Below are 24,638 nucleotides of genomic sequence, written 5' to 3' on the forward strand. Positions count from 1 at the left end.
GTAACCTCAGAATAATTTAAATACTTTAACACTAACTTCAGACACCTGGAGGTAATAACTCCTGTGAGACTATCTCACCAAATTCTGTGTCCCTTGTGATGGAAAAACCGAGTGCATACAATACAATTTGAGATAGTAGCAGGGGACAGGGCATGCTTAATACATTGCAAGGCAATGCAAAAAACAGCAGCATATCTCTTGACAACCTAAAAGCAGCAACAACCACAGTGTTCCCTAATCACAAATTTGTATACTGTTGCTTTTTTGTTCTTTTTAAGATGACAAATTAACTTCACATCACACTGAGCTCAGACGGCCTTGAAAGAAGTTACTTGTTCCTGGAAGTTTCAGCCACCCGTTTAAGGGAGCAAACTCCTGCTTGTCCATCTTTGCCTACCTGTGCAGATTATAAAATAAAATTAAAGAATTATTTTATATTCCCACATCCTGAAGTAACTCACTTCCTTGAAAGACAAAACTGATGAAAACTGCCTCTCATACCCAACAAAAGGGGTCACAAACAGCCAAACAGGGATCAGGTAAAATTGTAATAAACATTAAAGTCACAAGAGGAAAGTTGCCCTCAAGTTGATAATTTCAGCAGAGGTGCCTTTACCCTTAAAAAAACAAAAGAGGGCTTGCAGACATCACCCCCTGAATGCTCTTCAAGCACTAGTAGTAACTAATTCAATCTAAAAAGCTCTAGCCACCGATCCTTACCCTCTTGAGACCATTGCAAACCACTCTGAAACCTCTATAACATTTGCAAATAAGAATTCAAGATTGTAAACTCACAGTCATTAGATTTCCCATACCCTTTCCACTTGTAACGCTCACCTGATTCCCGTAGAGGCGCCGGTCTTGACTGGGCGTATACCGTATCTTCAAAGGTGATGTGTAACACACGGCTGGCTCTTTGGGCTGGACCTCTGTGCAATGTATGTCTGGCTTGAAGGGTAAGATGTCTGCAGATAGAAAATGTGGGATTAATGAACTGGGTTATTGAATGTCTCTCTCTTCTTCCCTTTCTCTTCTCCTGTAGAACCCCAAAGGTTAACGCTCTCACCTTAGGTAAGTGAACGCCGTGCTCTCCATCTGCCTCGAGGCAGGGTGCTGTAACCAGTTTCTTCACTGGATAAGGGGAGCAGGCCTCTTGACTTCAGAGGACTGCTGTCCGTCGTTTACTGCACGAACGGTAAATTTCGAGTAATTCTAATGTCTTTAAAGTCTTTAGTAATGATGTCTCTTGTTTTGCAGGGTTCCGGCGATGGCGGATGGCGGGCTGAAGTGAGTTGAAGATGGAGCCCGTGTGATGAATAGAAGCGCCTGGAAGCACGTAAGTAAGCGCTTGTTGCCTGCTTCACGATGCGCTCTAACTGTCTTTTTATTTTGCAGGTACAAGTTCGGGGCGGCTGCAGGGTGCCGGAATACCCACTGGGTTAGATGTGGAAAGGGGTAATGGCACGTGAGTATTAAAGTTCCCCAATGTCTTTAAACGCACCTTGTTTTGTCTTTCAGATGCGGGATGCAGCGCCGAAGGCCTCCGGAGCGTGCAAAGAGTTGGTAAGCTTTTGTCTTTCAGATGCCGGAATGCAGCGCGAGGCGTTGGTGACAGCCGATGGACCAGGTAAGTGAAGAGCTGTCACTGAAGACCGTAATGCTAACCTGTTCTTTCTTGTCTTTATAGGTGTTGCTGAAGACTGGATTCAGAATGGTAAGCCTTTTTCCTTAGGCCCAGGATCAGATGCAGAAGACACGATGAGCGTTCTGCTGCTGAGGATGCAGAATAACGCAAAGCAAGATTCATCCATCGGGTGTGGTTTAAATAGCCTCCTGTAGTGCTTAGGTGTCTCCTTCCACAGCCACGCCTAAGAAAAGAGTTCCTGCTTTCCAAAAGAGTTCCAGTGTTCTGAATCTAGGGAGTGGCTCCTGCCCCACCCAACAGGAAAAGTAGTTCCAAACAGAAGAGGATCAGAGACTCAACTGGCAGGCAAGTAAGCAGCATGGTCTGCTGCAGGTAAGTCCACCCAAGCATTATGAGCCCGGCGCTTCCAGCGCTGGGACTGGGCATATTTATGAGCCTGGTGCCACTGGCGCCAGGACTGGGTCCAAAAGGTCCCAATTGGGACTGGTTGGCACTCGGAACCTGGGTTATGGATCTGCTTCCAAGGGAGTTGGGAAAACCCTGACCTTTTGGAAGCAGAGATCATGACACCACTCCTGTATTGTCCAACTTCACCTCATTTATTACCCTTGACATACTGAATGTCATCAAAACTTTGGAAAATGTAGACACACAGAAAGACCCTTCCCCAGCCACATACTCATCCTCAATTCATCAAGCAACAGCCCTAAATTTCGACTGTGCCACAATCATTAACATATATTCCATGCAAGCAGCACTGCAGGTAAGATTTTTACTGAGAGGTTGGGCGTCAGGGCTAGTGGGGCAGGCCAAGTATTTTTATTCATAGTCTTTCAAGTTGTGAGTATTTTAATTATAAAACACATTTTTATTTAAATAAATCCTTTTCTAATTTAAGTAATTGACACAAATTAAAAAAGTAACTTTTACATACAGGCAGTAATAACATTAGAGCCACTTCCTTTGGCACTGCTCTGCTCGACTGATACAAACATATCTGTGGATCTGTACAGGTGGAAGCAGCGGACAGATTACATGCAATGTGTTCATGTTTCCTATTTTTGTTGGAAGAATGTTTTCACCCTTTTTTGGTCGGGAGCACTCGCTTTTTTTGTTGTAAATTAGATTTGATGGATTTCGAGAGAAACAAATGATCAAATGGTGCACCACGAAGCTCATACTGGCAGGATATTGATGTTTTAAAAGGCACATCAGTGTCCTTCATTCAGCTCTATACCCAGGTCCCTTTGCCACCTTTGGCGGAGTCTCTGCACTGCACTCCCCTTAGTCTCTAGCAAGGCCCTGTAAAGGTGTGAGATAAGGCCCTTCGTGGCTGTGTGCCCGTCAAGGATCCTTTCCACTGGAGTGAGGTCACTCTAGATTCGTTCTTTCCACTTCTCTAATGTGAAAATCCCCTTCAATCTGAGGTAAAGGAGCACTGATAATTTACCTATGCCTAGGCTATCCCCAAATTCATGTATCCCTATAAACCTCCCTCTATTCCACAATTGACCCACCCTATCAAGCCCTCCCTCAAACCATTCCTGATATTTCTCCACTTCGAGTATGTTGTTTCGTACAGGGGCCCTGATATGACTCAATCAGGGAAGGCCACGTGGTGAGCCCTCCCGTCCTCCTTCCTTTACTCAGCACCTCCCAATAGACCCAGGAAAATGGATGTTCACGGATTCTCCTCGGGAGCCTCCCCCTCGGAACCCAGAGCCATTCCCCCACTGTTGCCGGAAGCATGTGTTGATTTTCTAGGTATTTCTAGGTATACCCACTGCCTCTCAGGGTCCTCCCTCAGGTGTGGAACCATTGCCCCGAGTTGTGCCGCCATTTAATACAACATCAGGTCTGGGAGCCTCACGCCTCCTCGATTCTTCGGTAGTATTAACGTTTCATATCCCACCCTAGGTTTCTGACTCTGCCACAGAAACCTCAGGATCCGAAACTTGGCCTCTCTCAAAAGGGTCTCCGGGGCACTGACGGCAGCATTTGGAAAAGATACAGTACTCTTGGAGGAGGTTCATCTTTATTGCATTAAGCCTCCCCATCCACGACAGTTGTCCCTTGCCCCAGGCCGTCATTTCACTAAATAACAGGTCAAAGAGTGGAGGGTAACTAGCTCGACCCAGATCCTCCCCTGGTCTAACAATGGTGGCGCCCAAGTATCTGATACTGTCGACATCCCTAAGGCGAAGTGGAAGATTACCGATTTTTCTTTATTTACCCTGAAGCTTGAGAACAGAGCCACTGGGAGGATTGACTAGATGTAGCAGTACATCGTCTGCGTAAATCCCAACTTTAAATTCCCTCCCACTCACCCTAATGACCTCTACCTGTGGGGCCATCCTTAGCTGCTCAGCCAGCAAATCCACCGTAAGCGTGAATAGGAGAGGCGAGAGGGGGCAACCCTGCCTCGTACCTCTCTTCAGATCAAATGGCTGTGACAGCCGCTCATTAACAGTCACCTGTGTCACTGGGGCAGCGTAAAGCACCTGTATCCCTCTTACAATCCGCTCACCGAACCCATATTTCTGTAGAACCCTGTAGCGAAAACTCCAATCCACCTGGTCAAGCGCCTTCTCGGCATTCAGTGTGACCAGCACCGGGTTCCCTTCCTTCCTCGCTGCCACCTCCATCAGGTGCAGAGTTTTGCACAGGGTGTCGGCACCCTGCAAGACCTGAATAAACCCCACCTGATCCGAATGGACCAATTTTGGCATGAGCCCCTCCATCTTCGTGGCCAAAACCCTAGTGAAAAGGTTAGCATCGACATTTAAAAGAGATTGGCAATATTACTTACACATTTCGGGGTCCCTTCCTGTCTTAGGTATGACCATTATTAATGCTCTCCCAAAGAAGGAGGAACCCTCCCCGTGGCCAGAATATTGTTCAATAATTTCACCAGGTGTTGGGCAAGATATCCAGCAAAAGCCTTATAAAAACCGACAGTGTACCCGGCGTTCCCGGGTGCCCTCCCTGGCTTCAGCCCACTAATTGCCCTCAGCACTTCCTCTTGGGTAAATGGCCTTTCCAATTCTGCGGTCTCACTACTTTGTGGAGTCTCGGCAGGGACGCACCCCCCAGGTATGTGCACAGGTCCCCTCCTCGGCCCCCCTCGATCCCATAGAGGTGCTCATAGAACGTGGTGAATTGCTCTCCCACTGGGGAGTGTAATTGCCCTCTGGGTCCCTGACCGCCGATACCCACCTCTCGCCCTCTGACCCCAAAGCCTGGCTGCCAACAAAGCATCGGCCTTGTCCCCTTCTCATAATATCTTTGTTTCAAAAACTGCAGGCTGGAGATCACCTTTCCTATCTCCAGTTCCTTCAAATCCTGATTTTCTCCCTTGCTAGCCTTAAATCCTCCTCCTTCCTCTTTACCTTCCAGTGTCTACAACAGGCAGATCTCCCCCCTCTGTTTCTCAGCTAGTTGGGTCCTGACTCTTTTCTTGGCAGCACTCAGCCTAATAAGGAGGCCCCTCCAGGTCGCCTCGGCAGCATCCCATGTCATACCTGATTCCACCTTCCCCCGTATCATTGAAGCGAAAGTACTCTTCAACCACCTCATTCAATTCCCCCCACAAAAACAACATCCTTGAAAAGGGTGGCATTGCATCGCCACACTGATTCCCTAGGTCTTAGGCCCGTCAACACTATACCCATGCACACCATGTCATGGTCCGACCAACTGATGGAGGTGAGGTCACTGGTAGTGACCCTCCGGACATGCTGCTGGTGCACAAACCAGTAAATCGATCCTCGTTCAAGATCCCTGAACAGGGTAAAAAAAAAGTGAAGCCCCTGTCTGCAAGATGGCACTCCCTCTACACGTCTATCAGCCCTTGGTCAGCCATATAGGCCATAAGCCCTCCTTTCAATTGCGCTACCCCCGACCCTGCAGGGTCCTGCACCCCCCACTGTGATCCATGGGTCGATCTGCCCACATGAAGTCCCCCCCCCCAAGCAACAGTAGGCCCACTGTGTGACCAAGTATTTTCCCCATAGCTTCCCGTAAGAACTGCGATTGTCCTGTGTCCTGTGTTTGGGCAATATACTGAGGCAATGGTCACCTGCACCCCCTCAAGGGTCCCCGAAAATCACCAGGGCCCTTCCATCGGCCCTCTTCCAAACCAGTCATCCACTATCCGAATTCTCTGGGTCAAGATGATGCCCACTCACCTCCTCTTGGAGGGCCCGGAAGCCCAAAACACCTGGGATACGACCTTCCTCCACCTGAATTAACCTAGTCTCTTTCCCCACTGTTATATATAGATCCCTATTGCGTATTTCTCTTCCCAACAATGAGCGCTTGGTGGGTGAGTTCAGGCCCTTAACATTCAGAGTCCCCATCTTGAGTACTTCAGCCCAGCCCCCTTCTCAATGTGTGTCATCTGGAAGCTTGAATTTGTGTCCCAACCACTCTATCACCTGTAAATGCAGTGAGCTCCATCTTCGTGTTCACTATGGTCCCCCTCCCACCAGTAACCCGGGTCAGCTCCCACTCACCATGCCCTTGTGATCTCAGCGGAGCTCGTGGGAGGGCGAGCTCCAAAACGCAACCCTTGATCTTCTGCACAGAGCTGCCTCCCTCCCCACCCCTGCCCCCCTTCTCTGCCCCCTCCCCCCCTCTTACCCCCTTGTACCCCTTGTACTTCTGGTACACCCATCTCGTGATGGGCCATCAGAGAGGACCTTACTCTACTATCCTCTTCCCCCTCCCCTTTGAACATCCACCCTCTTGCCCCCCCTCTACCCACCTAACGGAGAACCATCTCCCTTTCAAGGCGCCCACCTTGTGATGGGTCACCAGGGTCGACTTATTGCCTTGCCCACCTTCTTATTTACCCTCTCACCTCCCCCCATAGTGCCCCTCACTCTTGCGTGACAGTGTCTCTTACCCTTCCGTAACTCCACTTGCAGCTTCTCCTTCTCAAGAGTCTCTGAGCCTCCTCTGTGGAGGGGTGCTGAGCTTCTTGCATTTCCTACCGCCCGGCATCATCATCTTTACACCTTGGGGTCCATCCGGCCCGTGCTGCTCCATAACTCTGGCCGCCACCCCTTCTGGGCCTTCACTCGAGTCTTCACCGTTGAGAACCTGGAGGACCTGCTGTGTCTCCTGGCCAATGGTCACCCGATAGTCCGCCTCAACTCTTTCAAATGACAGGGCGAATGGGAAGGACCAACGGTATCTGATGCCCTTTTCTGTCAGCCATTGCGTAAGGGGGCAACAGTCTCTTCGGAGGGACAGGGTGTGCCCTGAGAGGTCCTGGAACACCTTGACCATGTCCCCCTCATATTGGAAGCTCCCCAGACGCTTTGCCTTTTCCAGGACCTCCATTTTTTCTCTGTAGCTTAGGAAGCGCACTAGTATCGACATTGGCCCTCTTCCTCCTCCACCACCCCCTCTGTGAGCCCTCTCCAGTTGCACCTTGTTCCCCTCAGGCCACTGCCTGAGCTTCTCCTGAAGCGCTGTAGAGACACAATCACCATCAGTGTGCTACCTCTGTGTCCAGGGGATCCCTGGGGCTTCTCCAGTGTAGTCGTGGGGGAGCGTCCGCACAACACAGCACCCCAAAAACCCTTGCAGGGCACCAGAAAGTCACTCCTCTACCCCTGTTCAGCACGTGTGCTGCTGTGCACTTTGGACCCATTCACAGCACAAATTCAACTCTTCGCTCCTCTCTCCGTGGCCCGCTATGCCCCTCTGCCTCCTTGATGGCTTAAACTTCAGGCTCCTCTGGGACCACTCTCCCAAATCTCCATGCATCTCCTTTTCCCCCAGTCTCTGTCTTCCTTCTGCACCTCCTGTCTGTCCCTCAGCACCTGTGTCCACACCACTTTATCCCTTCTGTTACTGCGCCATCCACTCCGAGCATGCCCCCAAGGGCGCCGGGTATCTCCTGTGTGGTGTGGGTTAGCCCTTTGCCTGCTTCTCCAGACCACGCAGGCTGAGAGAGAACCCCCGGCCTCCTAGGAGGTGCTCTGGGTCTCCGTCCCAAGGACTCCCCCAGCTCACCTCGCCTCTGCACTTTGGCCCGCCTCTTCGTGGCCCGGCTCCGCTCTGATGGGGTTAAGGCGTGGTCTCCTCCTCTACTACGCCCTTCTACGCCGGTCTGCTCTTTCTTCCCATGGCCGTCCCGTCACAGACCTCGTTGCTGGGATCTCATGTCTAGGCACCCCCCTCTGCCTTCTTCAGCCTTGCCTGGGCCGCATGTCGTCCTGTCCGTCCTGTGCGTTCCTCCGGCCACCAGTTGGTCCCTCACAGCTCTACCAGGGTGCTCGGATTCGGCATTACTTTCTCCGCTCTGGCGTCACCCGGGCCGTTGTTGCGCTCAGATCGGCCACAGCTCCCTCTCTGGTCCAGTTTGCCCCCGACAGCCCTACTGGGCCTCTCCGTTCCAGGGTCCTTCCCACCACTCTGGCCTTGCCGGGCCATCGTTCCACACCATGGAGCCGCTGCTCCCTCACTGGTCCGGCGGGCCCCACCACCGCACTGCTGGGCTCCAATTTGTGAAAAATATCCTTTGAACCATCACTCCAATCTATGGATAAGTAGTATGGAATCAGGAATGTGTACGACAACAAAACAGAAATTCTGGAACAAAGCATAATACATTATTATTTTTGAATGGAAGTTGAAAAGAGAGAAATGTGTTGTATTGATTTATGCTGAATGAACAAGTTAACATTTGAATTAATCTTGACTGGAAATCATCTTCAGTATTTATAGGTGTGCAGGGTACGGGAGTGCCCATGGACTATGGGCACTTCATTCTTCTCATAATTTCCAGATACTCTCCTCAGGATTCCTGCCTCGTCCCCGGGCAGGGTCTCCAATCCTCTTGTCTTAGGATGTCCCCAAACGTCACAGATTTTCCTAAGCTGCGCTACAACCGCAGTCACCACTGCACACCTCTGGGTGTCTCTGCAATGACCGGGGGGAGCAAGACTTTCCTCCCTGTAGACGGCCTATGGTGGAGCTCCGTCACAACCTGGCCATCTTGGTCCGCGGCCCCTGGTGGTCTCCCAGCACTTGCTTTTTTTAAGGCAGAAAAGTGGCTGATGCAGCACTTATCTTTAGGTCTGCTTGTGAGGATCATTTGCTTATACTCGAACAGGAAATCATCACCCTCCTACTAAAGAAAGCTATTACATGATCAGGCCAGTCTATATAGCCCACCACTCACTAGCCTGCTCACCATTCTTCTTTCCCAAAACTCACCTAGAAACATGCGGACACAGAAAACTTTTTCCCGATCGATCATCAAAAGTTTCACATTTTGGCTACTCCCCTCCAGCTCCCAGTAACATTCTCTTACCCTTTTCTCTTACAGAAACTAGCACCAGGATGACACAAAATGCAGAAGTTGTGCTACATAACAGCATTACATTGCACCCTTGTTTGCCAATCAAGTATTACTAATATTCACCCTTCCACGCATGGATAAGGTAATGGAGAATATGTCAGTGAAACATGTGCAGAACTAAATTGAGCATGAGCAAATTCTCAACATCCTTCACTAGGATCCACATCGCTGCCAGAAATTCAATAAAAACTCATTATGGAGCGCCTCCTAGAGATCACTGAACAAGTCAATGAGATGTAATTCCCCTCTAGATCTTCAAGATATGGCTTAAACTGCTTTGGACAGATCTGGATCAGAACTAGACAGCTCCAACTCAGATAAAAACCTTCCTTTCCACAGATCGCCTCGCAAGTACCTCAGGATTCCTCGAGTGCCTCCTATTTTTAGTACCTACACCTGTTCACTAGCAGAGATTATGATGAAATTCTACCTGAAGCTCCAGATGAATGCCGAAAACACTCAAAAGTGGTGCATTCAAGACAGCCCTGGATGGGTTGGCTAATAAAGACCTAATCGCCTTATAAATCCCTCTGCGGCTACAGTAAACCAATGCAGAGATGCATGAACTACATCACACATGTCCCAAATGGGGATATACTGGAGGTTCACATCTACAATTTGCCTAACATTTCAATATCTCTCAAATCTGACTGCATAAAACGTACCAAAGCGCCTAATGAACCGGTTTGAAATCTTAAAGAGTCTTTTTCACACAAAAATCACCCCTAAACAACCAGATGAACCAGCTTGAAAATAATCCTACAACTAGCAATTTAAGCCGGCATGCAACATCACTTTTTATATGCAATACTCCCGCAATGCATCAGTTATCATTGCCATCATCGATTCAAGACCTGAATATGCCTTTCCAAACCCATCACTGACAAACTCCAGGTCATGCAAAGCAAAGTTCCAAATCCCACGATCATTCCTCTGAGGTCTTGCTGTAAATATATCCTTCCTCTCATATCAAATTTAAACCCCTATTCTTCACACAGAGGGCAGTGTATAGCCGATTTTAAATTTACTGTTGGAATGTCATCATGAATCATTCATCATCCTGAAATACAGGTTCAAACTCCATATTTCCGTGAATTCAGAGATTCTTGAATCATCCCTTGGGCTTTTGGTGAGCAACAATCCAACCCCTAATTGTTTGCCGAAGGGAAAAAAACGACCACATAACAGACACACTACAGGAAGATCGGTTTGCTACTTTCTCAACCTTGCAGACATCACTCTCTGTATCGCTGCCCCTCCGCTCTCCCTGCTTACAGAATTCTAGGAGTAGTATCGCACAACTGCCATTATCTATTGACTATCTTGCTTTGAAGTGACCTTCCAATTTCACGAATGTGTTACAAATACCCAACAAATATATTTTCTTTATTAAAAAACACCCCATGCATGCAGTTTGTGTTCACCAGTGCCTCACGCAGTGTTACTGTGATCGGTATCATTGGTTGCCGAGCACTGTTTTTAACCCACTATGTATCTCACCCCCTGCCCATAGAACAGATTTGGTACGTTCAATAGGAGTCTTGGATTTGTAGAAAGCAAATGCATTTGTCTCCAGTAATTAGCTGCTTTAAGGACGTACATGCCATAATGTAAATTGCACTACTGAGTTTTCACTATGTTGAACCAGTGTTTGTCTAGCTTACAGCATTTGTTGTGCAGGATTTGAGTTTGACAGGTTTGGTTCTGTAATACCATTGTTCTGAAGAAAGATTGTTAAAAAAACAAACAATTATCAAGGTGGTCGAATTGCCAGGTTCCGGTCAAAGCGACATCCGGAGTGCCTGGTTACCATGCAATGTGTGCAGTGCATCAGTGAGGGAATGTCCAGGGTCAACCCTCTAATCAGTTTAGGGAAATTGCCACATCTAAAATTTACCAACTCATCAGATGATTGGAGGGCTTCAGCTACCAGTGACCTCAATCAGAATCTCAAAACACACAACATCAAAAACTTACTCTTCAGCAGGTTCTAGCTCCTGTCCTTGGAGTTGTCGTAGCAGCTCTTTAACCCTTTCCTGATTTTCACTGGTCATGTGCAATGTTTGAAGGGGTGCACTCGTCTCTGGGTTACGTCTGACTGGTCTTCTACTAACATTGCTTGGCCTACAAATAAGATGAAGACACATATTAGCACCCCCCAATAAAGCAGAGCACCAAAGGCTATAAAATCAGGTGTATTTTATACATATGCACATCATTATACAATTATTTCTAATCTTACGGAAAATACTTACGGTTTGCATTAGATCTTCATTTGCCATGCTAGCAAACAACCCCAAAACACCAATAATAATGGTGCATAGCTCAAACTAAAAAGAGGCCCAAGTATTTCAGTTGGTTACATAGTATGAGCGACTCCCTTAGGAATTTGAGACTAGGGATGTGAGTCCGCTACGCAAGACCCTCCCATAGGGGACAGGGCAAGTGGGATCCCACTGGGGGAGACCTCCCGTGCTTAGGTGGAAAGGAAATCCCAAATAAAGGTTTCACTACACTTCCCTTTTCCCTAAAATCCAATGTATTCATTGTTCACATATGGATTAAACAAACAAATCAATAATGAACACACCCCTTAAAGACTGGATGTCTTGATTTCCCACCCCTTTGGCTCACAGGGGAAATATAAGGAAGAATGGACATCCTAGGTGACCGCGTAGCAGAGGGGGTCCCCTCCCTCACAGGTAGACGCAGGAGGAGGAGCCGCACCAACAGAATGGTAGGCAGCAGAGGAAGCCCCTGGAAACGCTACCACTTTCTGGGAGGCAAGGAGCCCGGAAAATCGGGTCTCACCAAAGCACAGCAGAGGAGAGCACAGTGTCACAGAGATGGGAGTCTGCCACGTTATTAGCCAGGTTCTGCAATCCTGCAGGTAAGGACGTGCCTCTCCTGAAGCCACCCTGCCCGTTCTAGGCACGTCCCAGTCAGAATGATCCCAGAAGAGACTGCTAAGCGGTCACAGGAAAAACCATTCAAAGGAAGGCAAAAAAAACTGCAGATCTTTGCGATGACAGAGCTGGATCCCAAATTCAGCTAACGGTTGGTAAGAGGTAGAAATCAATTTGAGAGGCAGGAGTATGAAAAAGAGCGAATCAGAAAAAGGTAAGCAACGGTAGCAGATGGACACAAGGATTTGCAAGGACAAGGTCTATGAAGGAGGAAACAAGAATAGGCAGGAAAACAGGATACCTGGAAGAGCGCTGAGCTAAGACGCCAATCTTAGCATTGAGACGCAATCTCGGTTGCTGTCATATGAGACGCAGACACATGAAGCAGAAATGGCGGCAACAGGTCTTCCCAAAGGACTACACTGCACAAAGGACTCCAGAGGCGCCATCTTGGAAGGTGTCACTGAATATAGCAACAGTCCCCTGCCTGCCCTGGGGAGACCAAGGGATGTTCCATATACTGGCCCTTGCTGCACACCACATGCACGTGGTGCGACCCGGCTCTCTGGCTCAACCTCACAAAGAGTGAGGGTCAGGCAGGGGATTCCATCATATATGCTCAAGACTAATAGCGATTACCCACCATAATGTTTACTCTAGCAAGCAGGAGGAACACAAGAGTATTGAGCTGTTACACATAAGTTATAGATTTCATGCAACTCTGGCGCAGCTGCCAATGAACTGAACTGATCAGAGACCAAATATGAATGCATGCACTCGAAAAAGAGGGACATACTGGAATGTCTCTGGTAAAAAGGCAATTCTCATTTGCAAAAAATAATCACTATTGGTAATGGATTGATGCACACTGTGTGCCAATGGAGAATGAAACAAGGTTGTGTTCAAATGTTGAAAGAAGGGGGAACACCAAAATGAGTGAAAACGTTGCAGGCAGCAGTTGGCTAAACCATTAAACAAAGTTATTGTAGACGAGGTAGTACTAATCATTTTGTCAATTTGGAAATGTGTCCATTCGTAGTTTTTTTAAACATATGCAGAGAGGATAAGAAATGAAGGCGACCCATGTGAGTTAAGGAACCTGGTCAGGAAGAACAACCTGGCATGGAACTACTTTTAGCTGCGAATATTAGTCATACGGTTACGTCCAAATACGTTGTAAACATTATGAAGGTGTTAGAAGTATCTCCTTTACCGGCTCGGGTCCCCTTATACCATAGTCACAATCAATAATCCCAATTGGTTGCGTGTCAAACGTTTATTTCATGTAAAGTTAAACGGACTGATATTGAGCAAGGAGTGGTTTAGCAGTCTTCGACCATCATGGAAGAATTTACTGTGTGATACTGGAGTTTACATGCTGACACGCACTAAACAAATTACATGCAACAAAAAACGTTTATCAGTTCTGAGATGTAGGACTCAGAAGACAACAAACTTGACACCAATATCAGAGATTAAGTGCTCACTCTCACAGAAGACAATAGTGTACATTCCAACAAATGCATTGTTAGCAAAGGGGGGAGAACAACCTCCCTAAAGTGGACATGTTTTCAAAGTATTTAACAGTAAAGTGAGGAAACTAAGGACCTGTACAGAGAATTGTAGTGAAGAGTGACGTTGCCCACAAGATTAGGAACTTTCACCTATTCTCCCCTCTGGCCCGACTCACTCTGGATGTTCTGATCTCTTCAGACCGTCCCCTATCGATCCCTCTCACCACACCTCTCTCCTGGAGTGATTAATTTCTCCTTTCTTCCCAGCTCACCGGCTCTACCCCTCAGGCCGAGCCAACTCCAGCACTGCCACCTACCTTCTCGGATATTCGACCCGTGAAGCGTGGTTCAGTTGAGGCTTTTGCCGCCACTTTCTCACCCCCCCCCCCCACACCCCTTGACTGTCTCACACCCTGACAAAGCCCTTTCCATGCTCCACTCTGCTATATCCGATACTCTTGATGTTCTTGCCCCTGTTATGAGGTTCCGCCTGAAGACCAAAGCCAAGTGCAATTCTTGGTACGACTCAGACCTCGTCACCCTTAAACACAAGTGCAGCGAGGAAGTGGCGTGCTTCCAGTTCATCCTCTGACAAACTGGCCTGCCGCCTGCTCCAAAGGCAATAAGAGTTCTCTGTCCGCACCAAGAAGGGAGCCCACATCCAAGCCCGCGTCTCTGCTGCATCGAACAAGTCGGCCGAACTCTAATATCTGCAAGGAGCTGGCCAATCCTGCTGCAGTCTCTACCTCTCCTGTCCCCTCACAGGCCCTCTGCACGGCGCTGGCTTCTCATTTCATCTCTAAAACTCAGGACATCCTGTCCTCTCTCTCTTCCTCTCCCCCATCTCCCTCTGGCCCTTCTTCGGCCACCTCTCCTCCCTCCTGCTCTGCCTTTCCCCTGTTCTCCCCAGTCGAGGTTTCTAGACAAATCCGATCTATGAAAGTCTCGTCAAAACAGCTTCACCCCTATTCCTCCAAAACCATCAAGGACCACATTGATACCCTGGCTCCTGCTCTGGCTGACTTCTGCAACCACTCATTCCCCACTGGAGTCTTCCCCTCCCCTGTGAAGCTCTCCCTTGTGCACCCTCTTCTTAAGAAACCCTCTGCCGACCCTTCCTGCCTTGCTAACTATCGCCCAATCTCCATCACTCCTTTTTCTGGGCAAACTCCAGGAAAAGCTGGCCATGTCCCAGCATAATCTTCACACTGAATCTGATGGTTGTCTCCATGACCATCAGTCTGGCTTCAGAGCTGCCAGAAGCACGGTAACTGCTCACCTGAACATCCGTGAAGACCTGCTCTCCAACCTTGATTCCAACATCCCGTGTCCTCATCTTACTTGATCTCTCTTCTGCCTTTGATACGGTCAACCATGCCATCCTGCTCAACCGTCTCTGTGATAACCTGGGTATCACCGATCAGGCCCTGGCTTAGCTGACGACTTTACTCTCTGATCGACCCTCCCAGGTCCAACTTGGGTCCTTCCTCTCCTCTATCTCCATCTCTACCTGTGGTGTTCCCCAGGGGTCTAATCTCTCTCCCTGGCTGTTCAACCCATACCTGGCACTTCTTGCCCACTGCATTGCCGATCTATGCCACAACTTTCAGTGCTATGCGGATGACAACTCATTTTCAGGCTCCCTTCCGCCACCTCTTCTCCTTCTCTGTGTCAGATCTAAGGTCTAACAAGTCAGATTCTTCGTGATCGTCGCTAAAGACAACTTCCCCCTCCTCCTCACCTGTGTCTTCTGAAGAGGAATAGCACAGGCGTCTTGGTCCTCTACGTTCCTTCTGCCTTTTTTTGTAGAGATACGGCCTCCCCCGGATAGAAGCCACTCTGCTGCCTTGATTTACAAGGGAGGCAAAGGACCCCTTCCCGAGGGCGCCTGTAAGAGGAAAAAAAGCCAAAGCTTAAAAAACCTCTGGGGATGTTCCTTTTCAGTTCCTTCCAGTCTTCGGGGTCTGGTTCGTGGTATCCCGTGATCTGAGAATACGTCCTCAAGAGGGTGGAAGGATGATGAAAATCCCACTCGATCCGTAAGTATGGAAACTGACACCCTGATGATGGTAAGTACAGGCGGACTAATGGGAAGTGGAAAAGTCAGTTACCAGTAACAGGGAAGGGGCTAAGAGGAGGACCGCCGTGACAGAAAGCACACGGCAGGAGGAGGAGGAGGAGGAGAAGAGTAGCGAGAAGCACTGAAACGAAGTGCCGGGACTGGACCCGGAAGAGGGCTTGGAGCCGCCAGCGCGGATAGCCAAAGAGGAAGCGTGGAGAACGCAGTAGGCAGAAAGCTGAGAGACTCCTTGAGTCAAAAGAGAAATGACAAGCATGTAAACCCGAAAGTACCGAAAAATGGAAAGGGTTGCAACGCAAAGACGCTAAGGTAGGAAGCGTTATTAAAGGGAAGGCTAACAATAGAAGACGGACAAGAGAGGAAACGAAAAGACTAGACTGTAGCTCACGTCTGCCATCCAGACGGACAGAGAAGAAGGACAAATAAACAGGTAGACCAGCAAACCAGGAAGAGGACAGAACATAGAAAAAGGACAAGGTGGAAACAAGACTTTAGATCACGTCTGCGAAAAAGATAAACAGAGAAGAGGGACAACACAATAGGTATACCCATAAACCAGGAAAAGGATAGAACAGGGAACATAGAAAAAGGACAATCCAAAACCCAGCCCGTAGAGTGAGTAAATAGTACAGAGAAGTGAATGAGTCCAGGTGGCGTTCCTAAGGACGGCGGAACCGCCAAGTACTCCACAGTCTCCAAGTAGGCAGGTGCATGACAGACTGTCTGCTATCCAGGTGTGTTGTGCCACCAATGATCTCTGCCTTAATGCCAGTAAGAAGGATTCTCCTCATCGGCACACCTGCTCCCTCCTTTCCCGTCACTCTCTGGCCGGCCTCTCTTGGCCCTCTTCCTGCTAAAAACCCGGGGGTCACCTTCGACTCCACACTCTCCTTCTCTCCTCACGTCTTCGATGTCTCTAAGAAGTCATACTACCAGCTGCACCTCCTCAGAGGTATTCTTCCTTTCCTCTCCTTCCCCCAGAAGCTCTCTGTGTCCAGAGCTCTAATTCTCTCTAGGCTGGACTACTGGAACAGCCTCTTTCCAAATATTCTTGCCTCTACTCTCCGCCCTCTGCAACTCATCCAAAACAGGACTGCAAGACTTGTCCTTGGCCTCAAGTCCAGGGATTGTATCTCTCCAGGACTGAAATCTCTGCACTGGCTCCCAGTGGCTGCGAGGATTAAGTTCAAGACCATCTGCAATGTCCACAGGGCCTGGGGCCCCAATACCTTCAACTCTCTATTCCTAAATACCTTCCTTCTCGATCTCTTTGCTCATCTGCCTCCAACTTCCTCAGGTTCAGTCGCTACTCCAAGCAACGAGTTGGTGGTAGTGCACTTTCTTCTGCTGGGACCTCCCTCTCGAACAGCCTCCCTGCCTCTCTGAAATTTGAGGAGAACCTTCTCCGGGAGAATCTCAAGACCTTCCTGTTTATTTATTTCACTGTTATCCTATGTACTGTACTGCCCCCTGCACCCTTCCCCCACACTTTTCCCCTTCCCCCCTCCCCTTGCACGATCTCATTGTCACCTGGCATAGTAAGATTGGTGTCTGTCTCCCCTCTGTTCCCCCTCCCTTGCCTCGTCGCACCTTGAAACACTTGTGTATAGGTGCGTTATAAATGCCATATCATATCCCTCCATAGTTGGGGATAAAAGGTCAGTGAACACATACTTTGATAGCAATCTCAACAGCTTTTGGGTGAAAAGGTTTCTGTTACCTAATGTCAATAAAATGCTCACCAATATCCAAGATAAAGACCTTTACCATTCTACATTAATTATCTGTAGATTATCAGATTCCAATGCACAAATAATTTAACAGTATATATGCACAGTTCAGCACTTTCAAACAAAAACATAGGTGTTTTGGCATGGCCTAAGCTGCAGGGGCATTCCAAAGGCAGCTGCAGAGGATCCTTAGTGGTGTAAAAGGGATAGTATATTTCCATGAGGATGTTTTTGTCCATGGGGTTACCTGAACTGAAAACGATCTTCAAATGAGAAGACCTGAAGAGATTACAAAAGAAAGGAAGGCCTAACAATAGTGTATAGGAAATGTAAATTCAGAGATAAAGTGGTATATCATTTAGGACATATCGGACCCGACTGACTTTCTCCAGAAGATAATTCTGTGGCATCTGCCAAAGATGATCCTCAATCTTAGAAGGGTAAACTCCGATCATTACTAGGACATGCAGGGTTTATAGTAATTTGTAAGATGGTTTATAGTAATTTGTTCGGTAGGGTTTCTGAAGTTACTTGCTTTTAAAAATGTTCTTCAAAAATAATACTTGCGTGTGGCATTAGGACTGCATCAGGATGTTTTCCCAATTAAAAGGGCATCATTTTGGATGTGCAGCGTTAAGTGCTTTTGATTGAAATGTTACATCAATCATCACTGTGAATGCAAAAAGGACTTAATTCTGCCCTGCCCCAAACTACAAAAAAAAGAGAAAGTCATTGCATTTGAGCTCAACATTTCAGATATGGCCAATTCACACTACGGCCTGATGACAAACCTTAGTGTAGGTATTTTCAAAGAGTTGATGAGATATACTTGCAAGTGGCTAGCCTAGATAACAAGCTGCAAGTGGACACCTTTGACATTTGTCACACAACACACTTCAAAAATGACAAAAGTAGAATCTGTCTTGGGTCAAAAGTAAATGATGATGCATTACATAAAACTTTACTGCATGCACTACAAGTATTAAGAAATCCTATGTATCAGCTGTGGGGTTTTAATATTCCTTGTATCACAAATATCCTAAAGATATTTTCCATCAATGACTCAAATTGAAAGCGCTGGGAGAACCAATGAACACCTTTACATAAAAGTATTTTGCAAACTTGTATTTATCATTTTACAGTAGGGTTAACAACAAGGTAGCAAAGGAGTTCACCTAATATGTATTCACACACTGTATTGAGGCAAAAAATTATAGATTTCCCAAGCTGTGGAAACATAAATCCCCCATCAGCTCATCAGTCCAGTTCAGTTTGCTTCAGGGTTTATAGTCGTTCCATCGACAGCCAAAGCATCTAATGCCATACCATCTAAAAAAGCATCTAATGCATTTCTTTTTTTAATTTTTTTTTTTTTTTTAATGAGGGGGTCCCCAATCCTCCTTTTTTAACCTTTAAAACCCATTTTAAGTAAACTAAACCCTTTACCATCTAAAAAAAAATGCATTAGATGCTTTTATTTTTAGATGGTATGGCTGTCGATGCTTTGGTTGTCAATGCAATGACCGAATCCCGTTTTTTTTAGATTAATCATTGCCACTAACAAACGAGGTGTCTGGCCATCCCGTATCTTAAGAGGTGTATTTTTGCAACTCAGATATCTCACATTTTGGACTCTGGGGTGGTGGGGGAGAAAGCCTGGCTCAGGTCACAGGTCTTGTTGAAGTGCAGTTTTGCAGGGTGCAGCTGGGATCTCCTTAATCTACCTCCCCTTCGTAGGTCCTGCAGGTGTTCCCTCAGGTGGGTCTCTCCTATTTACACAAACCACTCTTTACTATTGCAAAAAAAAGTCCTAGTTATGGAATGTAAGTGGTTGTTTGGGCCCTTATCCCGGGACCTAGGTAGCCCTAATTTCTCAGCAGGGCTGAATAGTGATACCTTTGCAGCATGGGTTAAGGGTGTTCTTAACACATTATCTAACGTTATCTAAAATGGGGAGCCCTCTGAAGTTTGAAGTGTTTAAGCGCTTCTTCCTGCAAAAAAATAAAATGAAAGGCTCAGATTCGCTCACTAGATTACTAATCCACAGAAGCAAAATGTTTGATCACAGTAGATTTCACCAATGAAGCTACTATTTGACCATGCAATCTCAATAGGATGGTGATCCTGTTAATATAGAAGTTGATAAGACTGACGCTCAAGAGACACTTCCCTATATGCTATTATGGGAGAGTGACTTTGGGATGACAATATAACTGGAGTCCTGGGACCATATTTCAACAAGGGCATATAAATCATACAAATGCATAACGAATAGGGAATGTTCTTGCAAGATCTGTTTCATATTGGATTGGGTACCTTTTAGAACAGATGACATGGCACCCTCGTATGGGGAGATGGGAAACTTGGCGAATATGTGGCGGTAATGCACGCAAGCTGAACTTTACTAGAAAGAAGTTCTAGCAAAAATTAAAATGGATTATAGTCAGGCAACTTCCAATGGGCTTCTTAGTTACAATCTTAGGGGCACATCTGGGTATTAAGCGCGTTATAAATAGCCTATCATATCATATCATATCGCATCACACTTACAGGATATACGCAATGTCAGTCCATACAACTGAATTTAGTATACACATCTTTTGACATCAGCCAGATTAGTCCTATCCTATAGCGAGAAAGATCCTGGATGCCCGCTTTAAATATGTGGTGGTGCACAATTTGGCAAATACTCTCTTGAGAAAAGATTGCTGCACTTTTATGGACACTTTTTGCAAAGTATATTCAAACATTGTCCCATTTTACATTGCCAATCCCAATCTGGATTTTGGCCTTCTCTGTTCAAACATTTTTCACTATATTTAAAATCTAGGCCAGAAAGGATTTGGGGGAAATTGAAGGAGTACCCATAACAAGAACATGAATGCCTGAAGCAGGTATCCGGTCATTGCATCGACAACCAAAGCATCTACAGCCATACCATCTAAAAAAAAGCATTGAATGCATTTTCTTTAGATGCTAAAGGGTTTAGTTTAATAAGAATAGGTTTTAAAGGTTAAAAAAGGGGTTTTAGGGGGGGATCCCCATTAAAAAAGAAAAAAAAACCATTACATGCCTTTTTGTTTTTTTTAGATGGTATGCCATTAGATGCTTTGGCTGTCGATGTAATGACTATAAACCATCTAAAACATTTGTGCTGACACTTTCTCAATAAAAGTTGAGGAGATCCTAATCAGTAGAGCTGTACATACAAACATGAATTGGGGTATACAATGAATTCTCACTACCACTATTCAACCTAACCAGGGGACCTCCCTTACCCTCCCATCTCTCCAGATCTTTTGTAAACTACTAAACACTGGGTGAAAATTTGCTCTGAAATGATCCCCAGTGATGCCCTCATTTTGATCTCTTAAGACTCCAGTGTTACATCGGGCCAGTAGAAGGGACATTTGTTTGCAACAGAAGCCATGACCTTCAGGGAGCTTGAAATGTTTGCACCCCTCCATTTCGCAAAGGGTACGCTAAAGCAAAAAAACTTCTTCAAATTCCTTCAGCTTTGACATTACTGCAGTAAGAGTCTGTATATTGTCCCACCAAGCAAAAGAGGATGTTGTCCACATAAAAAGCCATTTTATAGGGTATCACTACATATTATCCCCACCAAAAATATCGCCGTATATATGGTCGTCTGGAACGGTCATAGGCGATATTTTTGGGGGGATAATTTTTGTGGGTTTTGGGAGCAGGGGTTGGGGGGGTTCCCCGCTCCTTTAAAAATAATGCGGGGGTGTCCCCCACAGGTTCCATGCCTTAATATCACTGCAAAAATATGGCAAAATGTGTGTATGACAATATTCTTGCGGGGATATTAACGCATGGAACCATTTTATAGGGGACACTGCGCGCCAGGTAACCCATGAATGTATTCCCTTCCCCTTTGTGCAAAAGACTCCATGAAGAGTGCAAAAACAATGGGAACAGGGAAAAACCTTTGCAAGGTCCCCTGAATAGCATTATTGGGGATGTGAGTGGCCTATTCATTTGTAATCTAGGTTTAGTGTTTCTAAAATGGGACAATATACATGAGATGAAAATATACCCAACGCAAAAGGCTTTGAGTGTTTTATGGATAAAGTGCCAATCGCCCGTGTTAGGAAAGATTTTTTTTGGGCAACTTTCCCTCCATAGATTTCCATGGAACCCTATTTGTTTTGCTCATTTTGAAACCTGTCCTGATTTCTTGGAGGTCAGTAAAGCCTTCTGCTTTACTGCCCTTGCCTATTTTGCTCATTCATATGGGGAAACTGACTCGTCCCTAAGACTGTCAGTACTGAGAGACACTGTATGAATTCTTGTATTTTTACAATTGCACACATCACCTTACAGAGAAGTGCAGTTAGGGTACTTTGTTTCTTATCTTCTTATAGAATAGATTTTTGGTTACTTCGACAATATGCCAAATACAAGCTGGTGGCAGCTGTGAAATTTTTACTGTTTTTGTATTATTTTACTTGTTCACTTTTGAATTTACTGCGAATAGCTACTGAAGGTGGCTTGCACCGTAAAATGGCCATGCCGGGGGGATTGTTTTTTCTTTAGCATATGGTTCTTTGGCCTTCTTCATGCCTTCTCGGGTCAGGAAATGCCTTAAATGAAATCCCATTAAGGGCGAAAACTGTGTCTTTCGATGGGCTAAGGGGTTTTGTGTGTGTGAGCCAGAAGAGGCGGCTGGGAATGTCTAGTGCAAATGCACAAATTCTGGATCCTGAGAGTCTGTTGCTGGGCAGATGCGGTGACCAGTGGGTGTCCAGGATTGCACAACCGCTGGCTGATTGAATGTTGCAGATCCTTACCATTGGTGGGCTTCAGCTTGCTTCCATCTTAAACCATGGATAAATGAGGCACTACTGCAAAGACACAAAGAACAATGTATGTTGCCAAACAGCGCAAGGACCCAAGATGTCAAGCCAAATTGTTTCTTGAAATTTGTGATTTATTGGTATAGTCCAAACAATCCACAGCCGATTCGTTTTTTCGACCAGTCGTCGTCCTCAAGGCAATTCAGTCAAAAGTAAATTCCTTTGAATAACTTGTGCTATTTGCATCTTCCAATTTCAATGAAAAAGTGTCTAAATGTCATAAATTCCAAAACCTTAAGTTACCCCAAAGATTCAATGTAAAAGTTGCCTCATGCAAAAGCTATATTTGCTGTCAGGGTGTATATGTTAAATAATGGCCGCATACATATTAGCGTGGCTGCTCCACTTCAAAATTTCACAGGTGTCAATACCAATGATTCCCAGTCAAAAGGCTAGATCCCCCCCCCCCCCCCTCCCGAGTTCTTTTCGAACCACGGCGGCAATCGCTCCTTTCCGCCTCGGCTATCGATGCGGAACAGCCCCAGGTACCTTCTGCACACAATGCACTTTTCATCAGCTTTATTTTTTTTTAAAGAACTTTATTTTTGATTTTTCAAACTATTACAAACAATCACACCCACATTAGGGCGTGTTCCCCATGCGCCGTCCGAATCCCTCCACAACCCCCCAGTTCCTTCCCTCTCTTAGTCTATTGAGTTGATGGTGGGTCTTCCTCCAAGTACATCGGCGGGTGCGCTGGTTTTATTGTTTGGGTAAGTTAAGCCTCAACGTCCTGGGTGCTGTGCCTTCCTGACGAGGATGATACATACTCGTCTGCCTCGTTAATCAGGTATGTCACAAGTGGGCCCCAGATATCGGAGGGTGTGCGTTTTGGGGCAACGTCTTGATGAAGTCCGACTCCACGTCCTGGCAGTAGTGAATGTCTTTTCGCCAATTTGTTATAGTCGGGGCCGGTCCTCGGCCCCAAGACATGGCTACTCTTCTGCACGCTAGAGTTAGCAGTACCCCTGCCAGTTTCCTCACTGCTGGTGAGAGCTGTTTCGTCACCCCGAGTAATGCTACTGTCGGGACTGGCAGTGTTTCGGATGTTATCTGGAGGACCTGGGTCCAGAATGGTGTCAGCTTGGGGGAGACCCATGCTAGGTGTATAAAGTCAGCTGTGTGGCTACCACATCTTCCACACTTTGCGGGTACATCCGATTGTTGTCTGCTCTTTTTGGCAGGGGTTCTAAAGTATAGAAACTTGTCTAGGGGGGGGTAATCGCCTCCTCTTTCTGTTGCTTGTTGTGGTGTAATGAAGACTCCTTCACTGAACAGGTCACACAGAGTGTTTATCCGTAGCTTCTCCACCCATTGGTGAAATACCTTTTCAGAGGTCAGAGGGATTCCTGATATGAATTTTACCGGGAGGAGGGGCGAATATCTCACTTGAACTTTGTATTTTTGTGCGAGCTTCCTCCAGATCCCATCGGTCGCGAGGACCACGTTCATAGTGCTAAAGGGTACTGGGAGCTGACTGATGATGACCGCCCTCAGTAAATTGGGAGTTGCCAGGGCACGCTCAATTTGCACGTGTGGTATGATGAAAAGCATTGCGTACCAGTGGCTGAGGAACTGCGCTTGGGCCGCCCAGAAGTATCTCTCCAAGTCTGGGAGGGCTAGTCCTGCGCTGGACACTGGAAGTATCAGTGTCGAGTGAGCTACTCTGGCCGGTTTGCCCGCCCATAGTAGTTCGAGGACCAGGCTTTTAGTTCTTTTTAAAAAGGATTGTGGGATCAGAATGGGGATGTTGGCAAAAAGGTATAGTAGTTGGTAGGATCACCATTTTAACCAGTGGGGCTCTTCCCCACAGAGTCAGTGGGAGAGATTTCCAGCGGTTTACCTTCTCTTGTAGTGTTTTTAACACTACTTCGTAGTTGTCTTGGAGTACATCTTGGTAGCTTAATGACATCAGTATCCCCAGGTAGCGTACCTGTGAGGTCGCCCATGCGAATTGATAATCGTCAGTGACTGCTCTAATGGCTGGGGTGAGCGGGAATATGATAGATTTAGTATGATTAATTTTTAAGCCGGATATTGCCCCAAATGTAATTACTTCTCTCATGACTGGGTTTAGGTTTTCACTGGGGTCGCAAATAAATAGTGCTACGTCGTCCACGTATTGGGATGTGATCAGCCTGTGTGGGCCGACGCTGAGCCCTCTGTGGAGTTGCTGGGTTCGTAGGTTCGACGCTTGGGGTTCCATTATCAGTGCGAATATTAGCGTCGACAGTGGGCACCCTCGTCTAGTGCCTCGTAATTGGATTGTAGAAGATCTTGCCGAACCCACTAATATGTTAGCTTGGGGGTTTTTAAATAGCAGAGAGACTAGTCTAATGAATCGGGCACCTAGGCCCATTTGGGTGAGCGCTGCGAATAGGAAGGGCCATTCTACCGAATTGAAGGCCTTTTCGGCATCGAGCAGAACAGCGAGGGCCTGGTGGGTGGAGTCTAGGGCTTCGATAATTCCTAACAGTCTCCTGATGCCAAATGTCATACTATTTTGAG

At 46.8% G+C, this 24,638-nt stretch overlaps 1 protein-coding gene across 2 annotated transcripts in view; it reads right to left on the minus strand.

The window, feature by feature from the left end:
• DHX57 (DExH-box helicase 57) overlaps positions 1 to 24,638 on the minus strand; it is a 1,970,484-nt gene that overhangs the window by 1,716,915 nt on the left and 228,931 nt on the right. For both annotated transcript variants that reach the window (XM_069607794.1, XM_069607793.1), the window contains exon 3: positions 10,998 to 11,144. In XM_069607794.1, coding sequence (XP_069463895.1) covers positions 10,998 to 11,144 — 147 coding nt within the window. The remainder of the gene's footprint in view (positions 1 to 10,997; positions 11,145 to 24,638) is intronic.

The sequence above is a fragment of the Ambystoma mexicanum genome, chromosome 4q, assembly GCF_040938575.1.
Source record: "Ambystoma mexicanum isolate Mex_15411 chromosome 4q, UKY_AmexF1_1, whole genome shotgun sequence".
Classification (NCBI taxonomy): domain Eukaryota; kingdom Metazoa; phylum Chordata; class Amphibia; order Caudata; family Ambystomatidae; genus Ambystoma; species Ambystoma mexicanum.